Source organism: Drosophila navojoa, chromosome 5 (assembly GCF_054131105.1).
Source record: "Drosophila navojoa isolate 15081-1374.11 chromosome 5, UAZ_NAV_1.0, whole genome shotgun sequence".
NCBI classification, from domain to species: domain Eukaryota; kingdom Metazoa; phylum Arthropoda; class Insecta; order Diptera; family Drosophilidae; genus Drosophila; species Drosophila navojoa.
The window spans coordinates 3,362,335-3,383,425 of NC_142893.1; the positions used below are offsets into that span (position 1 = coordinate 3,362,335).

General features: G+C 41.7%; 7 protein-coding genes across 10 annotated transcripts in view; 3 read left to right on the top strand and 4 right to left on the bottom strand.

Annotated features, from left to right (window-relative positions):
- Window positions 1–114: 114 nt before the first annotated feature.
- On the top strand, window positions 115–1,814 carry LOC108653488 (tRNA N(3)-cytidine methyltransferase METTL6). The gene has a single exon (XM_018103996.3). It carries the CDS (start codon window positions 269–271, stop codon window positions 1,103–1,105), a length of 837 nt encoding a protein of 278 aa, XP_017959485.1. The 5' UTR covers window positions 115–268; the 3' UTR covers window positions 1,106–1,814.
- Window positions 1,639–3,708, bottom strand: Hyccin (PI4KA lipid kinase complex subunit hyccin). Its single transcript, XM_018103977.3, has 2 exons — window positions 3,035–3,708; window positions 1,639–2,981 (listed from the first exon to the last, which is right to left on the bottom strand). The coding sequence occupies exons 1-2, from the start codon at window positions 3,706–3,708 to the stop codon at window positions 1,985–1,987; spliced, it is 1,671 nt and encodes a 556-aa protein (XP_017959466.1). The 3' UTR covers window positions 1,639–1,984.
- A 726-nt stretch (window positions 3,709–4,434) lies between these two features.
- alc (5'-AMP-activated protein kinase subunit beta-1) lies at window positions 4,435–7,107 on the top strand. The gene is made up of 3 exons (XM_018103992.3): window positions 4,435–5,076; window positions 5,356–5,586; window positions 6,725–7,107. Exons 1-3 carry the CDS (start codon window positions 4,435–4,437, stop codon window positions 6,869–6,871), a joined length of 1,020 nt encoding a protein of 339 aa, XP_017959481.1. The 3' UTR covers window positions 6,872–7,107.
- Window positions 6,450–12,013, bottom strand: Hydr1 (abhydrolase domain containing Hydr1). Of its 4 annotated transcripts, none has more exons than XM_089262373.1 (6): window positions 11,846–12,013; window positions 9,541–9,724; window positions 9,286–9,455; window positions 8,392–8,729; window positions 8,102–8,334; window positions 6,450–8,035 (listed from the first exon to the last, which is right to left on the bottom strand). In XM_089262373.1, the coding sequence occupies exons 2-6, from the start codon at window positions 9,643–9,645 to the stop codon at window positions 7,565–7,567; spliced, it is 1,317 nt and encodes a 438-aa protein (XP_089118499.1). In that variant the 5' UTR covers window positions 9,646–9,724; window positions 11,846–12,013; the 3' UTR covers window positions 6,450–7,564. The 4 variants fall into 4 exon arrangements, with proteins under 4 accessions (XP_089118499.1, XP_030240538.1, XP_030240539.1 ...); XM_030384678.2 differs by having other exon boundaries at window positions 11,665–11,907; XM_030384679.2 differs by lacking the exon at window positions 11,846–12,013 and adding an exon at window positions 11,363–11,604.
- A 196-nt stretch (window positions 12,014–12,209) lies between these two features.
- On the bottom strand, window positions 12,210–14,270 carry LOC108653493 (uncharacterized). The gene is made up of 4 exons (XM_018104002.3): window positions 14,135–14,270; window positions 13,399–13,496; window positions 13,148–13,329; window positions 12,210–13,079 (listed from the first exon to the last, which is right to left on the bottom strand). The coding sequence occupies exons 1-4, from the start codon at window positions 14,264–14,266 to the stop codon at window positions 12,985–12,987; spliced, it is 507 nt and encodes a 168-aa protein (XP_017959491.1). The 5' UTR covers window positions 14,267–14,270; the 3' UTR covers window positions 12,210–12,984.
- On the top strand, window positions 14,166–15,058 carry LOC115562708 (uncharacterized). Its single transcript, XM_089262374.1, has 2 exons — window positions 14,166–14,320; window positions 14,376–15,058. Exon 2 carries the CDS (start codon window positions 14,828–14,830, stop codon window positions 14,981–14,983), a length of 156 nt encoding a protein of 51 aa, XP_089118500.1. The 5' UTR covers window positions 14,166–14,320; window positions 14,376–14,827; the 3' UTR covers window positions 14,984–15,058.
- A 2,827-nt stretch (window positions 15,059–17,885) lies between these two features.
- Window positions 17,886–21,091, bottom strand: part of GEFmeso (Guanine nucleotide exchange factor in mesoderm) — a 77,195-nt gene continuing 73,989 nt past the window's right edge. The window contains exon 8 of the mRNA XM_018103969.3: window positions 17,886–20,410. Within this exon, the coding sequence (XP_017959458.1) occupies window positions 18,234–20,410 (2,177 nt within the window). The 3' untranslated portion in view covers window positions 17,886–18,233. The remainder of the gene's footprint in view (window positions 20,411–21,091) is intronic.

A 21,091-nucleotide genomic window follows, 5' to 3' on the forward strand; every position in this document is an offset into this window, starting at 1 on the left:
ATAAATACAAAAAAAATCTAATTTTGTTTTGGTATTTTCGATAATAAATCAATACTGAAAAATAAACCAAATGCATATATTTTCGCATTGTTAGTATTTTCGATTGCTCGATTATTTTTATTAAAAGATGCTGACATCACAAATAAAATGTTAGCCTTGCACATGTACATGTTATCGTTCGTTCATTCAATGTGCTACCTTATACATCAATTAACACTTACAGCCGAACTGATTTGTTGATATGGAATTCGCTTAATATCTAAATTAAATGGAGGAGGATATATTTACTACGCGCACCAAAGAGCTTTCCGCTGACGAGCTAAATAAGCTGGAGGAGCAAAACAAACGTTTGGTGCCCGAATTCAAGGCGAATAAATTGGAGATCGATGCGCAGCGGCATTGGGATTTATTCTATAAGAGAAATGAAACACGTTTCTTTAAGGATCGCCATTGGACAACTAAAGAGTTCCAGGAGCTGCTGGCGGAGGAGTATAAAGGAGAGAGACGTAGGCTCTTAGAGGTGGGCTGCGGCGTTGGCAATCTGGTCTTTCCCCTACTGGAGGAGCAGCTCAAGGAACAGACCAGTGAGCACGGTTTCTATTTCTATGCCTGCGACTTCTCACCACGTGCCGTGGACTTTGTGCGAGCAAATCCTCTGTACGACACAAACCATATAACCGCCTTCCAGTGCGACATAACAACGCAACAGGTGCATGAGCACATCGAAGCAGCAAGCCTCGATGTCTGCACCATGATCTTTGTGCTCTCCGCCATACATCCTGACAAATTCGTTGATGTCGTCAGGAATCTATGGCAATTACTAAAGCCTGGTGGATTAGTGCTGTTTCGCGACTATGGTCTATACGACATGGCTCAGCTACGCTTTAAGCCGGGTCATAAGATCAGCGAAAACTTTTATATGCGACAGGACGGCACTCGCAGCTATTATTTTGCCCAAGAAGAGCTGTCGGAGATCTTTAGTCAAAACGGCTTCGACGTGCTAGACAACAACTATGTGCATCGACGCACCCTTAATCTCAAGGAGGGCATCGATGTGCCGCGGATTTTCCTTCAGGCCAAATTCCGCAAGCGCTCCGACAGGTAATGATAATTATAGCTAACATGCCTAGAGAATGTTGAGGTACACAGTTATTTCTTTACATTAATTTTTGTAGATTTAATTATTCTATTTAATTATGTTACTCAATTTGCAATCAATTTCTGTATGTACAGCTGATATTTCGAAATTTCAAATCAATTTCAAGTTTTCAATTTTGAATGAATAATTTAAATCAATTTTCAATAACATTTTTTTGTGGGTCAACGTTCAATAAATATTTATTGTATATGTTAGGCTTACAAGTGTATATGTGTGTGTCGTATATATATATGTGTGTAACACTTTTAAGGTACATATATATATTTATATATATATATGCCTGATCAGAACTTGGCATGCAATTAATATCTATTTACACACTTTAAGACATACATATATACGTTATCTTAAAACCATCATACCTTTATACTAAGTTAGTTACAATTCGACAGATTTGCTTTAGTTAGTTGCACTATTAAATTCATTATAAAATGCTATTGTTTAGCATATATTTGCTGGACAACATGGTAACTTGGCTATTTGTATATATGAATTCATATATATATATATATAAATATTTGTGTAGTACGGGTATGTCTGTGCTTAGGTCTAAAACGAAAATTACATAAACTGGTAATGTACATTAATTTGTTTTAGCGACAATTAGATTACAATACGAACAACTTAGTGTGACAATAATCAACAAATATAATAACCCCTCTCTATCTCTGTCCCTCTCTCTGCTTCCTTCTTTAAGTATATCTGAATTACATTTTACAGGCCTCCAAATAGTTTCTGTTTGGTTTGTTCGTAAGTTAATACCAAGGAGGTAACGAATATAATAAATTTGAATTTGGCTATAAGTGGTTAGTTGAATTGCCCAAGTTAATCGAGGCCATGCTCGGTTAGCTTGGCCCCGTTGCTGTTACTGTGACCCAGCGGGGTCAGCTCTACGCTCGACTCAAAGCTCTTGGTCAGCATGTCAGTGCTCGTTATGGAAGTTGTATTGCTGTTCAACGAAACAGCCACAGGCAGAGTGGCGATGCCGTCATTTAAGTCGCTATCGATGCTAAAGCTGTTGCTGCCATTCTCGTTGATCAGCGAGAGCGTCTGCATGGGCAGCAGATCGGTGGATTGGGGCTCTCCAACGGCATCGTAGGTCTTCGACTTGCTCACACTCAACGGACTCTTGTCGTAATCCAATCCACTGTCTGACTGTAGCTGCAGCAGTGAATTCCGCTGCGTATGCTTATCGAATTTCCGTTGCGGTGGTTTTGGCGGTTCCTTGTCCTTCTCTTTCTCCTTCTCCTTGTCCTTGGATTTCTTGAAGCCGAGCGCTTTGTGTGCCTGAGCTTTGATGCCCTCCATGCTGGGCCTGATAATGGAGGTTCGTGTGCCGCCACTGCTGCTCTCCTTGGCTGAGGGCGATTCCTTGGCGCCCGGCTCCGTCTCCTCCGTAACGCTCGCCAGCTGCTGCGGCGCCTGAGGTATTGTGAGATCTTGCGCCTGTATGGGAATGTCATCGGGCAGCTTTTTCGTTCGGAATGAAGCGTTTGTTATCATCGATTTGGATACAGACGTCGTCACGGTTGTCGTGGCCGGCGTCAACGCCACACTCAGACCCATTGGCCCGTCGTTGGGCTGACCCGAGGGATTGGCATGCAACGAGTTACGCACAGCGTTTGTAACTATAATTAGCTCCGTAAACATTTCGTAGCTGGCGCGATTATGTATATCCTCCAGTGTTTGAATGGCTACCGTGCCAAAGCCATTGAACATGGCATAGTAAATCGCATGCACCAGCTCGATAAGGAAGGACGCGGAGAGTGGAATGCGCGGCGCGGAAGGTTTCGGGAATGTCGTGCCCGTCGTTGGATCGGAGCTGAAAATAGGGAAAGGGTAAGAGTTGTGATCAAGCAAGGTCTTGCCACTCACCCATAGCTCATGCGATGTCCATGCCCCGACTTGGTGGTGAAGCCCTGATTGACCAGCTGCGAGGCGACGCGGCACAGATATAGCAACGACGATTTCTGTGTGAGGCTCACCTGCTGGTTGTAGCAGAAGAGCAGAGCAGTCATGATCCTCATTCTGTTTTGAGCATTGATCGACTCAATGCGCAAATGTGGACCCCATTTGACCTCGCGATTGCAGTTCTCCTCCCAGCGTCGCAGGTCTGTCATGGGTAGATTCTTCAACTCGTGATAGACAGACGCCTGGGCCAATATGGGCATGCGAAAGGCCACAACCTTCTGGCCGCCATCGTCGGTGGACACCTCGCCATTGTAAATGCAGATGAGCAACGTTTCCACTCCTCTGGATGCCTTTTTATCGCCTGCCGAGACGGCATGCAGGTATGTGTAGATTAGCACGGGCAGGAATTGCAATGGAAACTTGTGTAGAGTCACCTCCGGGGCGCGATAGAAGGCCAACAGTTGCTGGCAAATGTCATGGACCAAGTCCTCGTTACGTTGCCTCTCGCTGAATATGGTGAAGATGGCTTCGGCGATTTCGGGATCTGTTTCATGCTCGACGACAAATGCTTCGGCGTCGGCTGGCTGACGGCGTGCCCGCTGATAGTCTGTCAGCCAGTCTTTTACCAATTCGGCCATTATTATGTATTATAAGTTCTTAATTAATTTGCTAACACTCTGGCCCTCTAATCTTTTTCACACATAAACCTTGCATATCTGCGCAGGGCTGCAAGCGTCACGATAACATACGTTCAAAGGAACTAGCTCAAAATCTCTATGCACGAAACAAAATTCAACTGATAATATTAGTTTTTGTTATAAGAAATCAAGTTTCGGCGATTCATTGCATTAGATCATCCTCTCTCAGCAGCTTGCGATCGACCTATTGTATAATTTAAATAGCAAATTAGTGACTCAGTGGTTACTTTGCCGCCCTAGCCGATGTGTGCCAAAAGCAACTCTGCAATGTTCTCACCAAAATGAGTCAAGTCCAATTGGAACTGCGAATATATGTACGTATTTACATACATATATCGCAACACATGCATACACACACATGTACATGTAGTTGTAATTATAATTAGCCATTTTTACGACGAAAACAAACTATTAAATAATAAAGACTTACAAACATTAAATGCCAAATATAATATACAATTCAATATAGACTACAAAACAAACTATATACATACAAACAACAGCAACAAAACGCGGAAGTGAATTACTGACCAAACGCAAAACAAAAGAAAAAGTCAAGGAAAACAAAGTGCCAAAACCTCCAAAAAAATTTAGTGGAAAAAGTTAACAATATATTCAGAGAGTGAGAGAGCGTAAAAACAAAAACAAAAAAACAAGCAGTGCAATATGGGCAACGCGGGTAGCTCGACTGTGCATATGCATCGCGAGCGCCACAAGTCAACGGACCTCTCCACGCCAAGTTCTCCCGCACACTTTCGTGACTCGTTGGGCAGCGGGGGCGGCGCAGGCGGCGGTGCTGTGTCAACTGTTGGGGGGGCCGGAGTGGGAGGTGCAGCAGCTCCGGGCGGCGGCGGTGGCGGCCAAGCTTTCTCGTTCGATAAAAAACATACGGCAGTCTTGAACGAGGGTTCGTCGCAAGAAGACGACGACGACTTTTACACGAGAGCGGGCGCTAAGCGCACAACAGCTGTTGATAACGAGCCAACAGCAACAACAACATCAGCAGCAGCCGCAGCAGCACTGGAAAGAGATAGCACTATGGATGAACTGAACGATGAGTATCAAGAGATGAAGGCAACAGGATCGAAGAATTTTGATGAAGCAGAATCGAAGAAGACGGCATTGCCCACGGTTTTGCGCTGGGACTATGGCGGCAAAAATGTGACCATCTCGGGCACGTTCTCCAAATGGAAACCGATTCCGATGGTGCGCAGTCATGGCAATTTCGTGACCATCATCGATCTGCCGGAGGGCGACCATCAGTACAAGTTCTGTGTGGACGGCGAATGGAAGCACGATCCCAAATTGGTGAGTTGGCTGGCCAGCCAGCACAGTGGGGCAAAATCGATATATGAGCGACGCATTGTTTACACTGGCTGACGTACTGCGACTTGAATTTTTCCCTTTTCACTCAAGTGTTGTGTAATCAGCGCTGGACTGTAAACAATAACACAATATGGATTTGGCTTTGCGACTGGCAATGCCGAGCAGCTCTGCTCTGCTCTCCTCTCTCTATCTCTGACTCTTCTCTCTGCAGTGCTCTGCGAGCTATATCTAATGTTTGTTTGTTTTGGTTTGATTTTGTAGAAAAGCGTGGAAAATGAGGACGGCGAAAAGACAAATCTGGTGTCGGTGCGCGCATCCGATTTCGAGGTGTTCCAAGCGCTGGCCAAAGACAGCGAGAATGTGCCCAACTATGCGGAGAAGGAGTACTCGCAGGAAGTGCCGCAGGTGAAGCCCTGGGAGAAGGTGTCCGGACCGCCAGTGCTGCCGCCCCACCTGCTGCAGGTCATACTCAACAAGGATACGCCACTATCGGTAATGTATATGATTGTTGATAGCATCAGATTGATTGACTGATTGATTGAAGATATATTACTAGCATAAACTTTATTAGGTAGGATAAGGTTGATTAATTTTAAGAGAGTTAGATTCTACTTATGAGTTAATTAAAGTAATATTATAACATAAACGCTAGGAGCATATGAATTAGAAAGAAAATTATGTGGAATTTTGAATACATGACTAATTGATTGACAGTCGGGCTGATTGAAGAGAAAGTCATATCAGCAATTTAGGCAGGGGCGTTGCTTCACTTGAACAACATAAGTTTTTTGTCAACTAATCAAAATAGATGACAATTATATATGCTGCTGCATTGATTGCCCGATTGAGCAGCTGAATGAATGAATTGATTGTAGATTGAAAGATTTATGGGCTAAACCTTATAAGCTAGAGGGTTGTTTGTTTGTTTATTGATAATAGATTGAGTTACTGGAAGTTTAAAGATGTACAACAGAGGGCTGTACTCTGATAAGATGTGGAAACGTAGAGGTATATATCTGCATTAATTAATGGAGGCAGGAAATGACTGCTTAAATTTGATAATCTGTTTAGTCGAAAGCATAACAGCTGGACTGATTAATAGTAGGGACTGGATGACTAATGTGACTACCTGAAGATACATATATGCTGATTGCAGCAGTTGAATTATAACTGAATCAGAGAGGCTTTTCAGAAATAAGACTAGTTACTTGTTGTAGTTAAGTAATTAACTGATTGAAGATGTATAACTACATAATGGCTTAAGCTTGAGCAGCTAAACTGCACTTACCTTTTGCGCTGCAGTCTTCAACTATTTCCAATCGTTGTACTGGATGAATATGAATGTTTTATGTATGTATATAGCGCTCAAATGTAATCAGCCATTTTCACTCAAAGCTTTACAAAGAGCGTCATCTAAACGTGCTTTACAGTTTTGTCAAAACAGCAGTTGCTCTAGTTGCTACGACCTCCAAAGCCCCGCGTGTGTATGTGTGTGTGGGAAATGACGTGATCTACATGTAAAAGTCAAGTGCTGAGGCTTGCTTAAAGTCTGTAGTCTATAGACTATAGTCTCTCGCTGTGTAATCGTTATGCATATTATATTTATATTTGCTCTCTGTATAAATTGTAGTGCGAGCCGACATTGCTGCCCGAACCGAACCATGTGATGTTGAACCATTTGTACGCCCTATCCATCAAAGACGGTGTCATGGTGCTGAGTGCGACGCATCGCTACTGCAAGAAATATGTCACAACTTTGCTCTACAAGCCGATATAGATCCAATAGCTACCGAAATACAACCGTTTTTTATATTCTAAAATTTAACGTACGTGTTTTTAAGCTATATGAAATTGTTTTCAATTGCCTCTTCTGTATACTATATGCGAAATGAATGCAATCTTTATGCTTAAGCGTTCTATTCAATTTGTTTATTTAGATTTTAAATATATATATGTTTATATTAATATATATATATATATATGGAATTAAAAAATAGTATATATATATATATATATATATATATATATTTTTTTTTTATATAGTTTTCTGAGTAAGATTATTGTTCTGTGTCATAGTTAAGTGTATTTTCTATATAGTTAGTTTGTTAAATTGCGATTTGCATTTTGTACTCACTAAAAAACATATGAATTAATTTTAAAGCTTTTGGTTCACTGTTCCAATTCGTTGATATGTCTCTAATAGATATACACATATGCTAGCGTTAATTTTGGTTAAATCTAACAGCTGTCGAATCGTTTCATCAAATAGTTGCGTTAAGAGTAATTCTTTGTTAGTATCTTTTTTTTTCTATTAGGGAGTTAATAACACTTTGGATTTTGTTCTAATTTCATATCACAAGTCTCCAGCTGGTGTCTGCTGCACACGCATCTCTATTATATATATATAGTTATTTGTTTATAAATATATAAATATGTTTTCGGTTTTAATCGACGTCTGGTTGCTGCTGATCTACATTAGCTTCAGCTTGTGCTGCTCCAGTTTATCCACCAGGACAGCAGCTGCTGGCGCGTTCAGGCTCGCGGTCAACTCCATGGTTTTCTTGGCCAAGAAGCGCTCGTGCATTTTATTGGAGGCACGCTCGAATTCTCCATCCTCGTCGTACAGTGCCTTGGTGAAGTACTCGGTGAAGAGCCGGGACATGTATTGATCCTTGGTCGATGGCCACCAGCCCTCGAGGAAACCAATATGTCCACCACGTGCGGTGATTACAATGGCCACGTGCGTGCACTGATTGGCCGCCTTGATAGGTATCGCATCCAGCGGCTGAAACGGATCATCCGCTGCACTCAAGCAGAGCAACGGCACAGAAATGTGATCCAGCTTATTGTGCAGCGTGGCATCCGTGTAATAATCATTCACATGCGCATACCCAAACTGCTTGGCCGTAAACAACGCATCGAATTCCTTGATGGTCTTGCACTAGAGGTGAATTTGAAAATCTACTTTAGCTTGTGTCTTAACCTCATTTGTAATTAATTTACTTACTCGCAGTATGCGCTGTATATCTATTTCCGAATCCTGATAGATGTCTCTGTACACCTCTAGGTGATTGCGTAGCGTGCGACACAGACTGCCAGCCAGATGACGCCCCAATAGGTTGTTGATGACCGGCTTCTCAATGCTGGCACTGCCCTTGTGCACGTCCCAGGGCACCGATATGATCTTGGCCGCCGACAGATTTATGCGCGCCTCATCGCTCTTTCGGGCCAAATAGTTGCCTGCCGCGAGAGTTAATTAATTGGTAAACAATTGATTTATGTGCATTGATTACTCACCTAGTATTAGACCGCCCATGGATATGCCTGTGGCACCCAGTTTGCAGTCGACGGGCAATGTGCGGCGCACATGATGCACCACCTCGCACAGATCCTCGCAGTTGGCAGCGCAGTAGAGACGCGGCGTCTTTAGCTCGATGCCGCCCAGACCTCGATTATTGAAGACAACAACACGCATGCCCGCCTGCTGGGCAGCAAACACCAGGCATTTAATATACTCGGCCTGCGACTCGCCCGTCAGCCCGGGTAATATCAGCACGCAAGGAGCCCGCTCGTCGCAGCCCTCCTCCAGCCAGTCCAGCGCCACTTCCCCGCCATCCTTCAGTCTGAGTATTTCACTGTGAGTAAAGAGAGCAAGACACTTGAAAGATATTTGAAATAGGTAAGAAGTATAATTAGATTAGATTAGTCTCTTAATATCTAATCTATATAATATAAAATTGGTTCGTTCTCATAGAGATTTTTTTTTAATAAGATATTATATCTTGTTTAAGTTTGAAAGCGAAGTTAATGCAAACCTCGTGAATGAGTATTATGCAGTCGATGCGGCTCGACTGCAACATTCTTGCTTGTTTAATTCTAGAATTCTATTGAATTGAATTGCCATTTAGCGCGTCTACTTTAAATCTAATCAATCTGGAGATACATATATACTCTATGAACCGTATATGCTTCTGCCTATATTGTGAACCATTTTTCAACGAGAACAGCGCATTCTTGTCACTAATTGAGTTATATTTACTACAATGTTTACGCCGAGCAATCTGTGTTCGGCTCAAGACCTTTTCAAATTGCAAAGAATACTAAAAAGTCTGTCATCATATGGTTTAATAGGCATTGCTGCTGAATAGCTGACAGACTGAATATCTGATTTCCTTGGCAGCAATGACTTACCGTCGATAATTGACACGGGGCAAACTCTTGGAGCGCAGCAGGCTCGCAAGTACAGTCTGTGCCCGACTCTCCACACACCAGAAGGTCGGCCAGTATTTGTTCTCCAGCGTGGGCATCTTCTTGATCAGATACTGCTTGAACGGCCCATCGGCGCAGGCAATGATCGGCCGCTGAATATTGTGTTACGAAACTTTCGTTAGCTCGGGTGAAAGACAATTGACTAAGCTGTTGCGTAAGTCACGTTTATTCACTCACCTTTACCACCTGAATGAGGTAATAGATGACATAGGCGAAGACCGCAATGCCAAGGGCGTGCAGGCGCGGCAGGTGCGACAGGTACGCGTACATCGAGTGGAACATGCTGACTGACTGACCGAATGGCTCCGTGTGTATTCCTCGACAAGTTGACTTGCTACTTTGATCCCGAGCGGGGCAGCGGCTGCAATTTTGGATTAAAGGCGTGCGAAATAAAAAATTACAATTTGTGACAGTGGCAACTGCGAGACTTATACATATGCATATGCACATGCATATGAATAACTACTATATCTATATCTGTATGAACAAATTGCTGAATGGAACTACGGACACTGTTTGCCACTACTCGGCCTGATATGATATGATCTGTACATATGTAAATATATACACGCGAACATATTTATAAGCACATATACTATTGGATGGAGGTTTGGGCTGTGAGCCATATCTTATCGTTCTTATACCCTTGCAATGGGCATGCTTGGCTTTGAAATTGCTCTTGATATGATTTATAGAACCTGCTGCGGATTCGCATCAGATAATTTGAGTCGATGCCATGTAGACTATGCTATAATAATTACCCTAAAAATTAATAAGATCTTAACTCCAAAGATATTCCCTCTGCAATTGACGAATGACTAAATGCTACCTTCTTAGCTCAAACACATTTACGATATTTCCGTTATCGTAAAACGCTTTACTTATGACTAAATGCTGATACTAACTAGTCACTTTACATACGACTAAATGCCGCAATGTTAACTCGAATAAATTAACATTTTACGATATTCGCTCTACAATACTCGGTGTTCGCTCAAGTAAATTTACGATATTCCCTCTACATTATGTTCTGATGAAGCTACGATAATAAAGAAGCAACAAAATATTTGGTCCGCACTTTACATACGGCGATTTTGACTCGGAAAAACTTTATGATATGCCCTCCATAGTTTACACCTAGCCAAAATCTTATCAGTAACGGGACCCTTATCACACGTATATTAGCTATCAAGATATCTTTAACACATTTTGCTGACAATATCTGGACAAAGTTTCCGCCTATATATCGGAGCACTAAGGCCGAAATACAGCTACCATTTGCAAGGGCATTTAGTCAACGACAAATTGTAGACAAGTCTCTGCTCTCTCTGGACTTATAGTATGAGTAGTTGCATCTGAATGGGCCTTAATTGATAGAACGAGGTGCTCATAATAGCTGGCAGACGAGCGGGCGAAGAGGTGGCAGCTGAGCGGGTTAACGAGTGGACGGGCGGGTGATCAGGCGGACACTCGAACCCGAGCCATGTTATCAGATCGAAGAGACTTATACACAACATTTGATTCGTTTCACTTTAAACTTATTTAGGGGCTTATCTCGCACACTCACAGCAGTTCCTGTTTAAATCGGAGTTGTTGGGATTGTCGTCGATATAGTTGTCGTTGCAGTTGTTGGGGTTCGAGGAGGGGGACTGCAGCACTCGAACATCTACTTGCACTATGGCTAAACATTAGCGCGATTCGTCTCATTTTTAACAATTCAATATTGATCAGTTGGGCTTTTGACGTCATCGTCATCGTCGCCGCCGTCTTCAACGGTAGGTGGACAAAGGCGCCAAACATAATTGCAAGGCAGCAGTGCGAATAACTAATAACTAATAGTGCTTATCACTAGCGAGTGCCACTAGCATATATATCTCTCGACTCTCTATATATGTATGTTTTGTATATAGCGTCTACAACTAGATAAAGTATATTGTACACTTTTATTGCCGCCTTGCATAATATTAGGTTCCAATGATTTGCGGGCTTGTGCGCTTACCTTAAAGAAATATATGTATAAAATAAAAACAGAATAACAAAATTTGAAAAACAATAAAATTTAGATAATTTATATTTTTGGTGTGACACACCAACTTCGAAAAAAAAAACAACTCGAAATGATATATTTAAATGATATATTGCCAATGGCTTACAAAACAGCAATGAGCCATGATTCGTGCTGCTTCTGGGTTTTGACCCGGCAGCGGGCTGCGTTCAAAAGTCAAAATGGCCGTTGGCAGCAATACGCACATAGTGACACATAGAAACAAGCACACATGCACACATACACGGAATACTTACATAGATTATTGAGTTTTTGTCTTGGCATCACGTGCAATAACAAAATCAATAGCCAGGGCCAAAGGTATGGGATGTGAACCTCTGTACTATTTATAGTGACGATGAAGGTGGGTGGTAATTATCGTGCCAATTATGACGCACGCATCATAAAGAAGAAACGATTGTATATTATTTCACTTGCCTTCTTGACAAGTCGTTAAGCAAGCGTCGCTTTAATTGTCGTGCCCTGCTTGTTTATATATTTTCCTATTTTGTGGAAAAGGAACTTTCGTTGCAGGCTCTGACGCGCGTTGTCGCGAACAAATTATATAATAACAGAACCGATAACAGACATTATATTCACTTTTTAACATATAAATTTTGTGCAGAACAAAATTGTAACGAACTTCAATTGTAAACAAAAACAAAAGGTGCACATGCAAAAGTAACTGATGTTCAAATGAACTGAATGGTTCGCTCATTACTTAACATATCGCTGAACTGTTATTAACAGCTGCACTAACTGTTTTGACTGGTTAGTGTTGCATTTTATTGTTTGACATTTTTAAAATATACATATTTGAATGTAAATTTGCGTTACAATATAAATTAAATAATAAATTATTAAAAAGAAACAATTAGTTATCCAACAATAAGTGGAATCCGCTTATATATGTTGTTAGTCGGGTGTCTGAATTTAACCGCGTTAATTTTATAATTTGCGGTCTGACGATAGAAACTACTGAAAAGAGTCGTATTTTGCTAAATCTTTGTAAACATTGCTGATAACTTGATTGCACTTGGCGAAAAACCATTTAATTTTATATATTATTACAAACTCAAATTTACTTTTTAACGGTGCCAAATGAGTTGGGTTTTCATTTGACAAACATCGATTCGTTTTGCTGTTTGATTCAAATTATAAAGATTATATATATATACATATATGATTTTTATATTCATGCTGAAAGAAATTTAAAAATGTAATACATTTTGAAAATGCAAGCGACTAATAGTTTTGATGCCCGTTCGCCGATAGTTATCGGAATAATTCTTATCGTTAAAAAAAGATTAAATATTGATATGTTATCAATAAATCAGAAATTTAAATTTGTCTATGAACTGTAATATACTAGTATGAAAATTTAGCCCCCAATCGCATTGCCTAGTGACCATTATTACAATATATAGTTGTGGTCACCGGAGAGAAGTTAGCTTATTTGTACATAGCTCAATAATGTGATATACATACGTTGGACTTTAGCTATATTGCCAGCAACAATTAGCTGTTGGCATCTATACATACATAACAATATTTAGGCCTATTTTAAAAAGTTTTATCTAAATCGCAATGGTCTCCCTTAATTGGGTCAAGCGCTGCGTCTTCGTCAATTTCCAAGTGACGCAGGATAATGATGTGATGAAGAAGCCAATGCCTGCAATTGAGGATTACATATAGAATAACAAACCGAACGACGATCCAAAAGACAGAATTGAGACTTACCCATTAAGAGAATAGCCTCAGATGTATCATCCTGCCACGCCTTGGATACCACACAGAGGAGTATAAAGCCACTTAGCAGGCAAAATGAGCCCACTAGCACGGTCAAGGTGATCAGTATGATGACCGGATCAGGTGATTTCAACTTCTTATAGGGACATAGAGAGGTTTCCTTGTTATCCGGGCTGCACAATAAGAAATTTTCAATTAAACAATTACGTTCTTAGTATATATATATATATATCGATGCACACCTGGATTCTGCATAGGTTGGCAGAATAGGCACACTTCTGAATTCCATGGCGCTGCACGTTGCACTGGACTGGCCTTGGCGGCAGCATCCACTATTTTTCTAAATATACATATACCTATAGCTGCCAGCTGTCTAGTCGCATCGGATGGGGATGCATATTTATAGCTACATAGGAAGTGGCGGATTCAGAGCTGCAGCGGAACTAAGCGGAACAGCCAACAGCCGTTGGAGTCGTCGTGTGTTCTATATTTAGTAACATTTACTCGTCTCAAGTTCAATGCACTTCCCGCCCCAAAATCAATGAGCTATACAAATCAAACAATTGTCTATTGATGCAGTCCCTTCAGACTCCAATTTCATATAGATTATTTATACTTCAAATTCACTCAAATTTATAAAGCTGTCGTGGGCTTAGATTACTACAGTAGTTGTTTGTCATATACATATATTATCTTATGCGAGGGTGGCTTAAAAGGTTTTCATTCATACATGTATTCATTGAAATTCTGTTTTCAATTAATATAAATATATATTTATTTTTAATTATAAATATTAAGTTAAATATATTTACAGTTTTTGTTCTCAATTCCTTCATATACTATTAACTTCTAGTCAAAATCTCAGCCCTCGATTTTTGCTTCTCTCAGTCTTCGTTTTTCCTTTCTCTCTCTCTCTCTCTCTCTCTCTGTGCTCAGCCCTCTCGCTGGCTCGCTCATTACCTGGCTAGGCTACCTTACCTGTACATATTGTGATCCTGAGCTCAGTCGATGGCACATCCTTGACAGGACATCAACAGTTTCTAGAATGTTGCAATTGAAGAAATTGCTGCTGGCCCCGGCATTCTTCGTGCTGCAGCTGCCACTTCGCATTCTTTGTAAAATATCTCATTTCTGCCATTTGCCACAATTTCAGCGGCGAATGAGGTAAGGGAAAAATTTAAAAGTAAAAACTTAATTATTTTCAATTTGTGTTCCACAGATTTCTGGAATCTTTTTTGTGGCCGGTTTAAGAGCCGTCCAGAGCCCAATTAAATGAACATTTTGGTCAAAGAATATGTTTTGCGCCGCAATTCTGATTGTTTTAAATTCGTCTCACGTATAAGCTGAACGTTCGCATGCCAAAAATAAATATAAAAAAGAATCAAATAAATAATTTGCATGGCTGTCAAATGGTGCGCTTTGAAATTGAATGCCAGTTGAAAGATCTGCAGAGCGGGAGATACACAACTGTCAGAACTTTGGGTTTTTCTCCCAATACGCTGTAATCTCGCTCTGCGGGTAAATCACAATCTCATACACATACACACGTACACACATGCATACACATGGCGGGCAGCTCTAATAAAAGTGTTGAATGGCTTGTGCGACACAGTTAGTTCAGCTGCTACGCTTGATTAGTGCACACACTTCTTCCAACTATCGTTATCGACAATGTCCGATAGTAATCGCAGTTTTGTTTATCGCAGCGTTGGCTATGTGGCGCGCGCCTTGGCCATTGCCAGCCTATTCCTTATCCTGAGCGCCATCTACAGGGAGGACGATGAGCCGGGCTCCTACTATATACATCCCAGGCGAAATGTGCAGTAACAAATTGTCACCTTCAGCTTAAGCTACTCTTAACCATATAAATAGCTATGTAAATAGTTGTAATTTAAGTGTATATAAATAAAATGAGTGTAAATTGAAAATATGCTAAACTGATTAGGCTTCCGGATATAAGGGGACTTACGTTTCTTTATGATTCGAGTTATGCAAAATCTTATCTGCATTTACATATATATCTAATAACCCATTGCTTTATTGATAATTATCTAGGGAATTCGCCCAGCACCATCAATTTAATCGCTCATAAAAAGTTTTTTTTTTATGTAATTTAATGTGAAAAACAAGTTACGATGCAGTAAACACGTTCTGTAGAAGCTATTAGAATATCATATCAGTGTGGCTCTGAAGCTATTCAATATTTCCCCGACTATTAATTAGCTGTAAAGTGGTTTTGTTTCATTCAACTCATGCGTTGCATTTGTTGCAGTTTCTTTAGAACTTGTTGAATTTGCTCTGCTTGTTGTTGTTGTTGTTGTAGCTGGTGCTGTTGATAGCGGTAGAGATTTGAGCTTCGCTTCGGCTTGGGCCTTTCGGGCTGCACATCTGTTCCGCAATAAAAGTTTCATATCTGCGGAAAGAGAAATGACTCAATGCCAATTGTACGATTCAGTTAAAAATGACATCAGAGCCTACGAAATTTGCAGCTTTATAGCAAAGCAATCGGCATAAAAGCTTAAGCAAATAAATATGTTCTGACAGTGGTTTGACAATTGTTCAAACAAATTTTAAACCTGTTTCCTGTTTATTCTTGTATAAAGCTGCATTATGAGTGGTGCCACAGTTCTTTCAACTGATTCTCTATAAAATGGGTTTGGAAATGCTGCAGCTCCCCGTGCAGCTTAATATTGAAAATGAAACAAAATTTTTAATGTATATATGTAAAACTGTAAGATAAATAAAGATATTGATTTATTTTCTGTCGGTTTCGTTGATTAGCTTAAATATTAATATTAAACCCTTAAACCTTGATATATATTTTTATTTGGAAAATATGTTCTTAATTATGCTACATCTATATTTATTTAAGTTATTTAACTCGCTTTAAAATTAGATTATGTTTGTATAAAAAAACTGCCAATCGTTAGATGGCGCAGCTAGGCGTTGCCCTTAGCAGCTGCTTCCAGTCGTTCCCGATAGTAAATTCCCAGTAAATTCATGAACATCAAAAAAGAAACGGAAGGAACATGAACTTGGCGAATTATTTACTTTTGACACATTAGTTCTAAATAGCGGCGCAATCAGTAAACATTAGCTCTCTGGAACAGCAGCTCTACAACAGTCTTATCTGGATACTTATACAGCTTGACTCGCTGATATCAGTTCAACTGTAAGGGCACATATTTAAATAAATATAAAAATATTTAGTACAATATACAAATTTCTGTATTCTTCTTTGAACAGTCAGTTCAAAATGGTATTGAAGGCACAGGATGGACTCTCAAAGGCCACTACAGCTCTTGCCGTTATGAAATGTTGTCTGTCTATAACTAAAAAAGTTATTTGTGTCTCCAATAATGTATCTTTATTATATGATTATATATATGTGTATTTGTTTATATCATAATTGATTTATAATATATTATAATGTGAATTTCGGTACACTAATAATACATTATAAGAAAATTTAAAAGAAAAAACAAGAATATAAAATATTAAAGAAAAAAAAAATAATCAAACCTGATTTTTTATTTCCATTGAAAAATTTCTATATAAATAGCAACTAAAGACCGGACGAACAGAAACAGCGGTAGGTATGCAAATCTCTGCGTAGCACAGTATTCCAATTATTTGTGAAAATTATGTCCTTTGGTCCTTAGATAACACCACCAAAATATAACTTGGATCAATGCAGCTGATCCTTCCGGGCTTAATGCACTATTTCCTGTAAAAATCCCTTAGGATTTGGTGAAGTTATAGCTATTTTACTTAAAACAGGATATTTTCATGATGCCATAACTCGGTCATATCCTTGAGGATATCTAAATGACATACCTTTCTGAGCTCGTGAGAGAGAGTACTATCGATTGGCATTCAAGAATTTCCGAATTTCCACGAAAAATTTTTCCTCAATTTTTGCAAGGGGTTTGGTCAGAAAGTGGCCAACGTGCATATTAACTTGGCCATTTGAAGGACTATCGGGATGTCCATTGGGGCAAAAAAAGCCTGCATCTGGCTGAGGACGAATTTGTCATCAGAAGGATGATAGTCCTTCAAACAGCTGAGTTATAAGGACTTCTTTTTTTAGAGAAAAACGCCTATAGTTCCTCAGCAGTCCTGCGTATCCTGACAAATATGGCATCAAACAATGTGGGGTCACCAGAGCTATCGACTGGCCAAAGGACATCCGAATCGCATCAGCGGTTGCCAAGATATTGGCGATTTTGTGTGTTTTGGCTGATATCCTTCGGTCGCTGGACCAGCCAGAAGCAGAAATATTACAAGTCATGGATTCTTAGATGACATCAAAATATTTTGATGGGGATCGACAGAGGAGGTCCTAACGATGCGAACACACCGTGTTCATAAGCAAGGATATGCCCAGGATATTCCATTTTGATGTTTTTTTTTATTTTTTTCTTATAAATTATAATATCCAATGGTCAGCCCTCGCGGGTATGCAATGGATTTGTATATTTCGGCAGTTATAGACATGCCCAAAAGCATGCAGCAAAATATTGCATCAGCCGATATACGAATCAGCACAAAAGTATGCTACTATTCATTTAGCAACGAGTACATTTTATTGCCATGCCTGAAAGTATGCACTGATAATTTGATTTTCTCAACTCTTGCACACCAGAAAAGTATGCAACATTTTCAGGTAAACGTTTAGCGCCAACTAAATATTTAAATCTGCATATGTGATAAATCGAAGACATATTCCTTTGTTTTTATTAAATTATTTGTTTTATTGTAATTTTTAGCTGGTACAATGCTATTATATACTATTATATATTGCAAATTGAATGAATATGTTGCTAGAGCACATATAAATCCTATAAAATTCTGAAATATTATTTAATCTTAGAATTACACTTACACATTGCATAAAATATCTACAACTCTTACAATTTGGGCTGATGCACACGTACATTTTATATACATATAGATAGTCGCTATTTTAAAAGTATTTCCATATATACAAGAATTAATTAATAATAATAATAATCATGAAAAATACAAACAGGATGAATTTCTATGGCAATGGACAAAGGAATTTTTCTCGACTGGTTTACTTGTTGAAGTTCTCGATCTGCTGGAGCACCCAGCTGCGCGACGCCGCCTGGCTGAGATGCGGTGGACAGATCACCACACTGGGATGATGTCCCAGCAGTTCCTGCAGCGTTGCTTTCGTTGGCTTCGGCGCTATCTGTGGAGGCGATGGATGACGTTCGCATCCATTGGCAGGCGGCGGGGGTGGTGGACTGCGTGGCCGCTTCACATCGTAGTCAGTGCTGCGCTTCTCGTTGTTGTCGTCACTGTAGATGGCCGAATCACGGAAATCATTCTCCAAGCTGTCCTCCACATGCTGCTCATACTCAAAACCGGACGCAGGCAGCTCAGCGGCAGAGCGCTTGCGCTGCTGATCGCACATGCTGTCGCTGGAGGTGCACGAGGAGGAGGTCAGCGAGAAGACAGAATCGCGCTGCAACGATGCCTCCGAACTGGCAACGATGCTGAACAGCGTCTTTGGATCCGCATAGTCGACGTGGGCCATGCGCTCGCCCACCGCCTCGCTGCCTTGGCGATGCAAAATGCTTTGGCGGCACATCTCACTCACATCGGAGACGCGACGCTCGGGCGGACGATTCGGAGTGCGCCCAAAGGCCATGCTCAGATTATCGATGGACTTGAGAGCACGCGGCAGCAGCGAGATCTCCGAGTTGCTCACGTTTTGACCACTCGACGTGCCATTACCATTGAGCAGACGCTTCATTAGGTTCTTTGGTATGGGACGCGCGTAAAGCGCATCGATCTGATCCGCCTCTGAGTTCGTGGTGGTGGACTCCAGGCTCAGATTGATGACAGTCGACTGGCTGTCGCGCTTTACAGTGGAGCCCGAACTGGATTCCGAGCTGGTGCTGTCACGCTGCTCCTGCTGCTGCTGCACTGCATCCTCGCCCACGCGCTGCAGCACGCCGTCCGGCGAATAGACCAGCGTCACGTAGTCCGACTCGGGTCGTGGGGCGGGCGTTCGCTTCTTGAAATACTGCACGGACTTGGCGCGCCCCAGCACTGGGGAGAACTTGTAGGGCACGTGGACGTTGCGCAGCAGTGTCTCATAAATGGGCTCCTCCTCCTGTTCCTGCTCCTGCTTCTGCTGCTGCAGCTGCTCCGTCTCCAGCGGCGGCGGCGAACGCGAGGGCGGACGGGGCGGCAATGGAGGCGCCTCCTCCGGACTGGGACTCTGCGGTGTCGTGGCCTGGCTGCTCTCGCGGCGCTGCTTCTGCTGCTTGTTCTTGTTGTAGATGCGCTCGAACTCCTTGGTGTTCTTCAGCAGATCCAGGACGATCTCTGCATCCCGCTTCGCCTTTTCAGCGGGCGTCGGCTGCGTCTCCTGCTGGCTGTCGTAATACTGTTCCGCCTTGGTCTCCTGCGCCTCTTCGGCCAGCTCAAGGTCCTCCGTGGACTCGGTGATCTTCAGCACGGCCGAGCTGTCAAACTCACTAAGATCCATGTAGAACGTGGAGCAGCTCTCCTTGCGATTGCCAACGCCGCTGCTGCCCCTCTGCTTCTTCAGCGTGGCAATGCGCTTGGGCATCGTCTTGTGATTGTATTGCTTCACCTCGAAGAAGCCCTTGGCCTTGGCCTTGCGCTCGCTGAGATCGGGTTTGCTGCCGCGCAGCGAGGCGGCGCTATCGTCGTCTGCCTCCCGCTGCTGCTGCTGCTCGTCCAGGCTGAAGCCGCTGATCCGCGGCACCGACTTGCTGCGCTCCTTGAGCGCCTTGTAGCTAAACACTGGACTCTGCGACTTGGTGCGACTGCGCTGCTCCCGCAATATGCACCCGCACTGCTCCTGCTCCTGCTGCTCCTGCTGCTGCTGCTGCTGTGCCTCGCACTTGCAGTGCTCCTTGCTGGCGCTGGACTTGGAGTCGCGCTTGTTGCGATAGCGCACGGCTGCGGCCAGCTTCTGCAGCGCCGTGTCGTCCAGGCTGTTGTTGCGCGACAGCGGCTTGGCCGGCTTGGTGGCGACTCCTGCTGCCGCTGCCTGCTCCGGCGAGGGCTGCTCCAGCGACTCATTGAAGCTGTCAAACGAACTGGAGTTGGTCAGCGTCTTGCGCTTAAATTTGGAATTGCGCAAGCGAATCTCACTGCGCCGGCAAGCGTTGCGCCGCTCCAGATACGTGGGCGTCGAGTTGCTGCTCGAGTTCAGGCTCCACTTCCAGGTGCTGCGATCGGGCGTGCGATCTAACGAAGTCACAAAAAAATATATATAAATATATAAATCAAATACCAGACATTCGAGTGGGGGCGTGGCAAGGCAAGCAGACGCTGTAATGAGAGTATGAACAAGTTCGAGGGACGCACCAGCAACGTTCTCTAAGCACTAGCAAACCAGAGCAACTGCATCAACAACAAGCCACAACCATTCCTGCAAGCATGCGTACTTATATTTAGGTAAGGATAGTCAAGGACACTCGCTTCAGATGGCTATCAAAGGGGAAGCATTTCAAAAAGTCTTTGCCTTTTCTATATATACATATATATAGATATACATTGTGATCTCCAGATAGAAGTCGTTATAACCGGATACTACCGTATTTTAACTCAAGAGTTTTTGTATCTATCTGGCTTATCTATTTTAAATTAAAGAGCGTTCAAAGCGAAATGAATGTTGTTTAGTTTATATCTGTCTTAATTTACTTGTATTCTAATTACTTTAATTTTTGGTATTTTTTTTTTTTTTTTTTTTTAAATATTATAAGCTGTAGAATCTTTAGATCAATTTTGTATTTTAATTTCAATTTTTTATTCATTTTTTAATTTTTTTGTATAAGGTTTATTAAAACCATACGAGGTACTTACTTTAACCTTTGGATCCATCTTAATATCTGTTTAATCTTAAGCTTCTTCACCTATTTCTTGATC

Coding starts and splice junctions, on each gene's coding strand:
- LOC108653488 (XM_018103996.3), top strand. CDS start 269: ATGGAGGAGGATATATTTACTACGCGCACCAAAGAGCTTTCCGCTGAC.
- Hyccin (XM_018103977.3), bottom strand. CDS start 3,708: ATGGCCGAATTGGTAAAAGACTGGCTGACAGACTATCAGCGGGCACGC. Junction 2,982..3,034: donor GGACATCGCATGAGCTATGG/GTGAGTGGCAAG, acceptor CCCTATTTTCAG/CTCCGATCCAACGACGGGCA.
- alc (XM_018103992.3), top strand. CDS start 4,435: ATGGGCAACGCGGGTAGCTCGACTGTGCATATGCATCGCGAGCGCCAC. Junction 5,077..5,355: donor GGAAGCACGATCCCAAATTG/GTGAGTTGGCTG, acceptor TTGATTTTGTAG/AAAAGCGTGGAAAATGAGGA. Junction 5,587..6,724: donor ACAAGGATACGCCACTATCG/GTAATGTATATG, acceptor TATAAATTGTAG/TGCGAGCCGACATTGCTGCC.
- Hydr1 (XM_089262372.1), bottom strand. CDS start 11,163: ATGTTTGGCGCCTTTGTCCACCTACCGTTGAAGACGGCGGCGACGATG. Junction 8,730..9,285: donor CCCCGTGTCAATTATCGACG/GTAAGTCATTGC, acceptor CTTTACTCACAG/TGAAATACTCAGACTGAAGG. Junction 8,036..8,101: donor ATATACAGCGCATACTGCGA/GTAAGTAAATTA, acceptor ATTCACCTCTAG/TGCAAGACCATCAAGGAATT.
- LOC108653493 (XM_018104002.3), bottom strand. CDS start 14,266: ATGCGAAGTGGCAGCTGCAGCACGAAGAATGCCGGGGCCAGCAGCAAT. Junction 13,330..13,398: donor CCAACCTATGCAGAATCCAG/GTGTGCATCGAT, acceptor CTTATTGTGCAG/CCCGGATAACAAGGAAACCT. Junction 13,080..13,147: donor TGAGGCTATTCTCTTAATGG/GTAAGTCTCAAT, acceptor CCTCAATTGCAG/GCATTGGCTTCTTCATCACA.
- LOC115562708 (XM_089262374.1), top strand. CDS start 14,828: ATGTCCGATAGTAATCGCAGTTTTGTTTATCGCAGCGTTGGCTATGTG.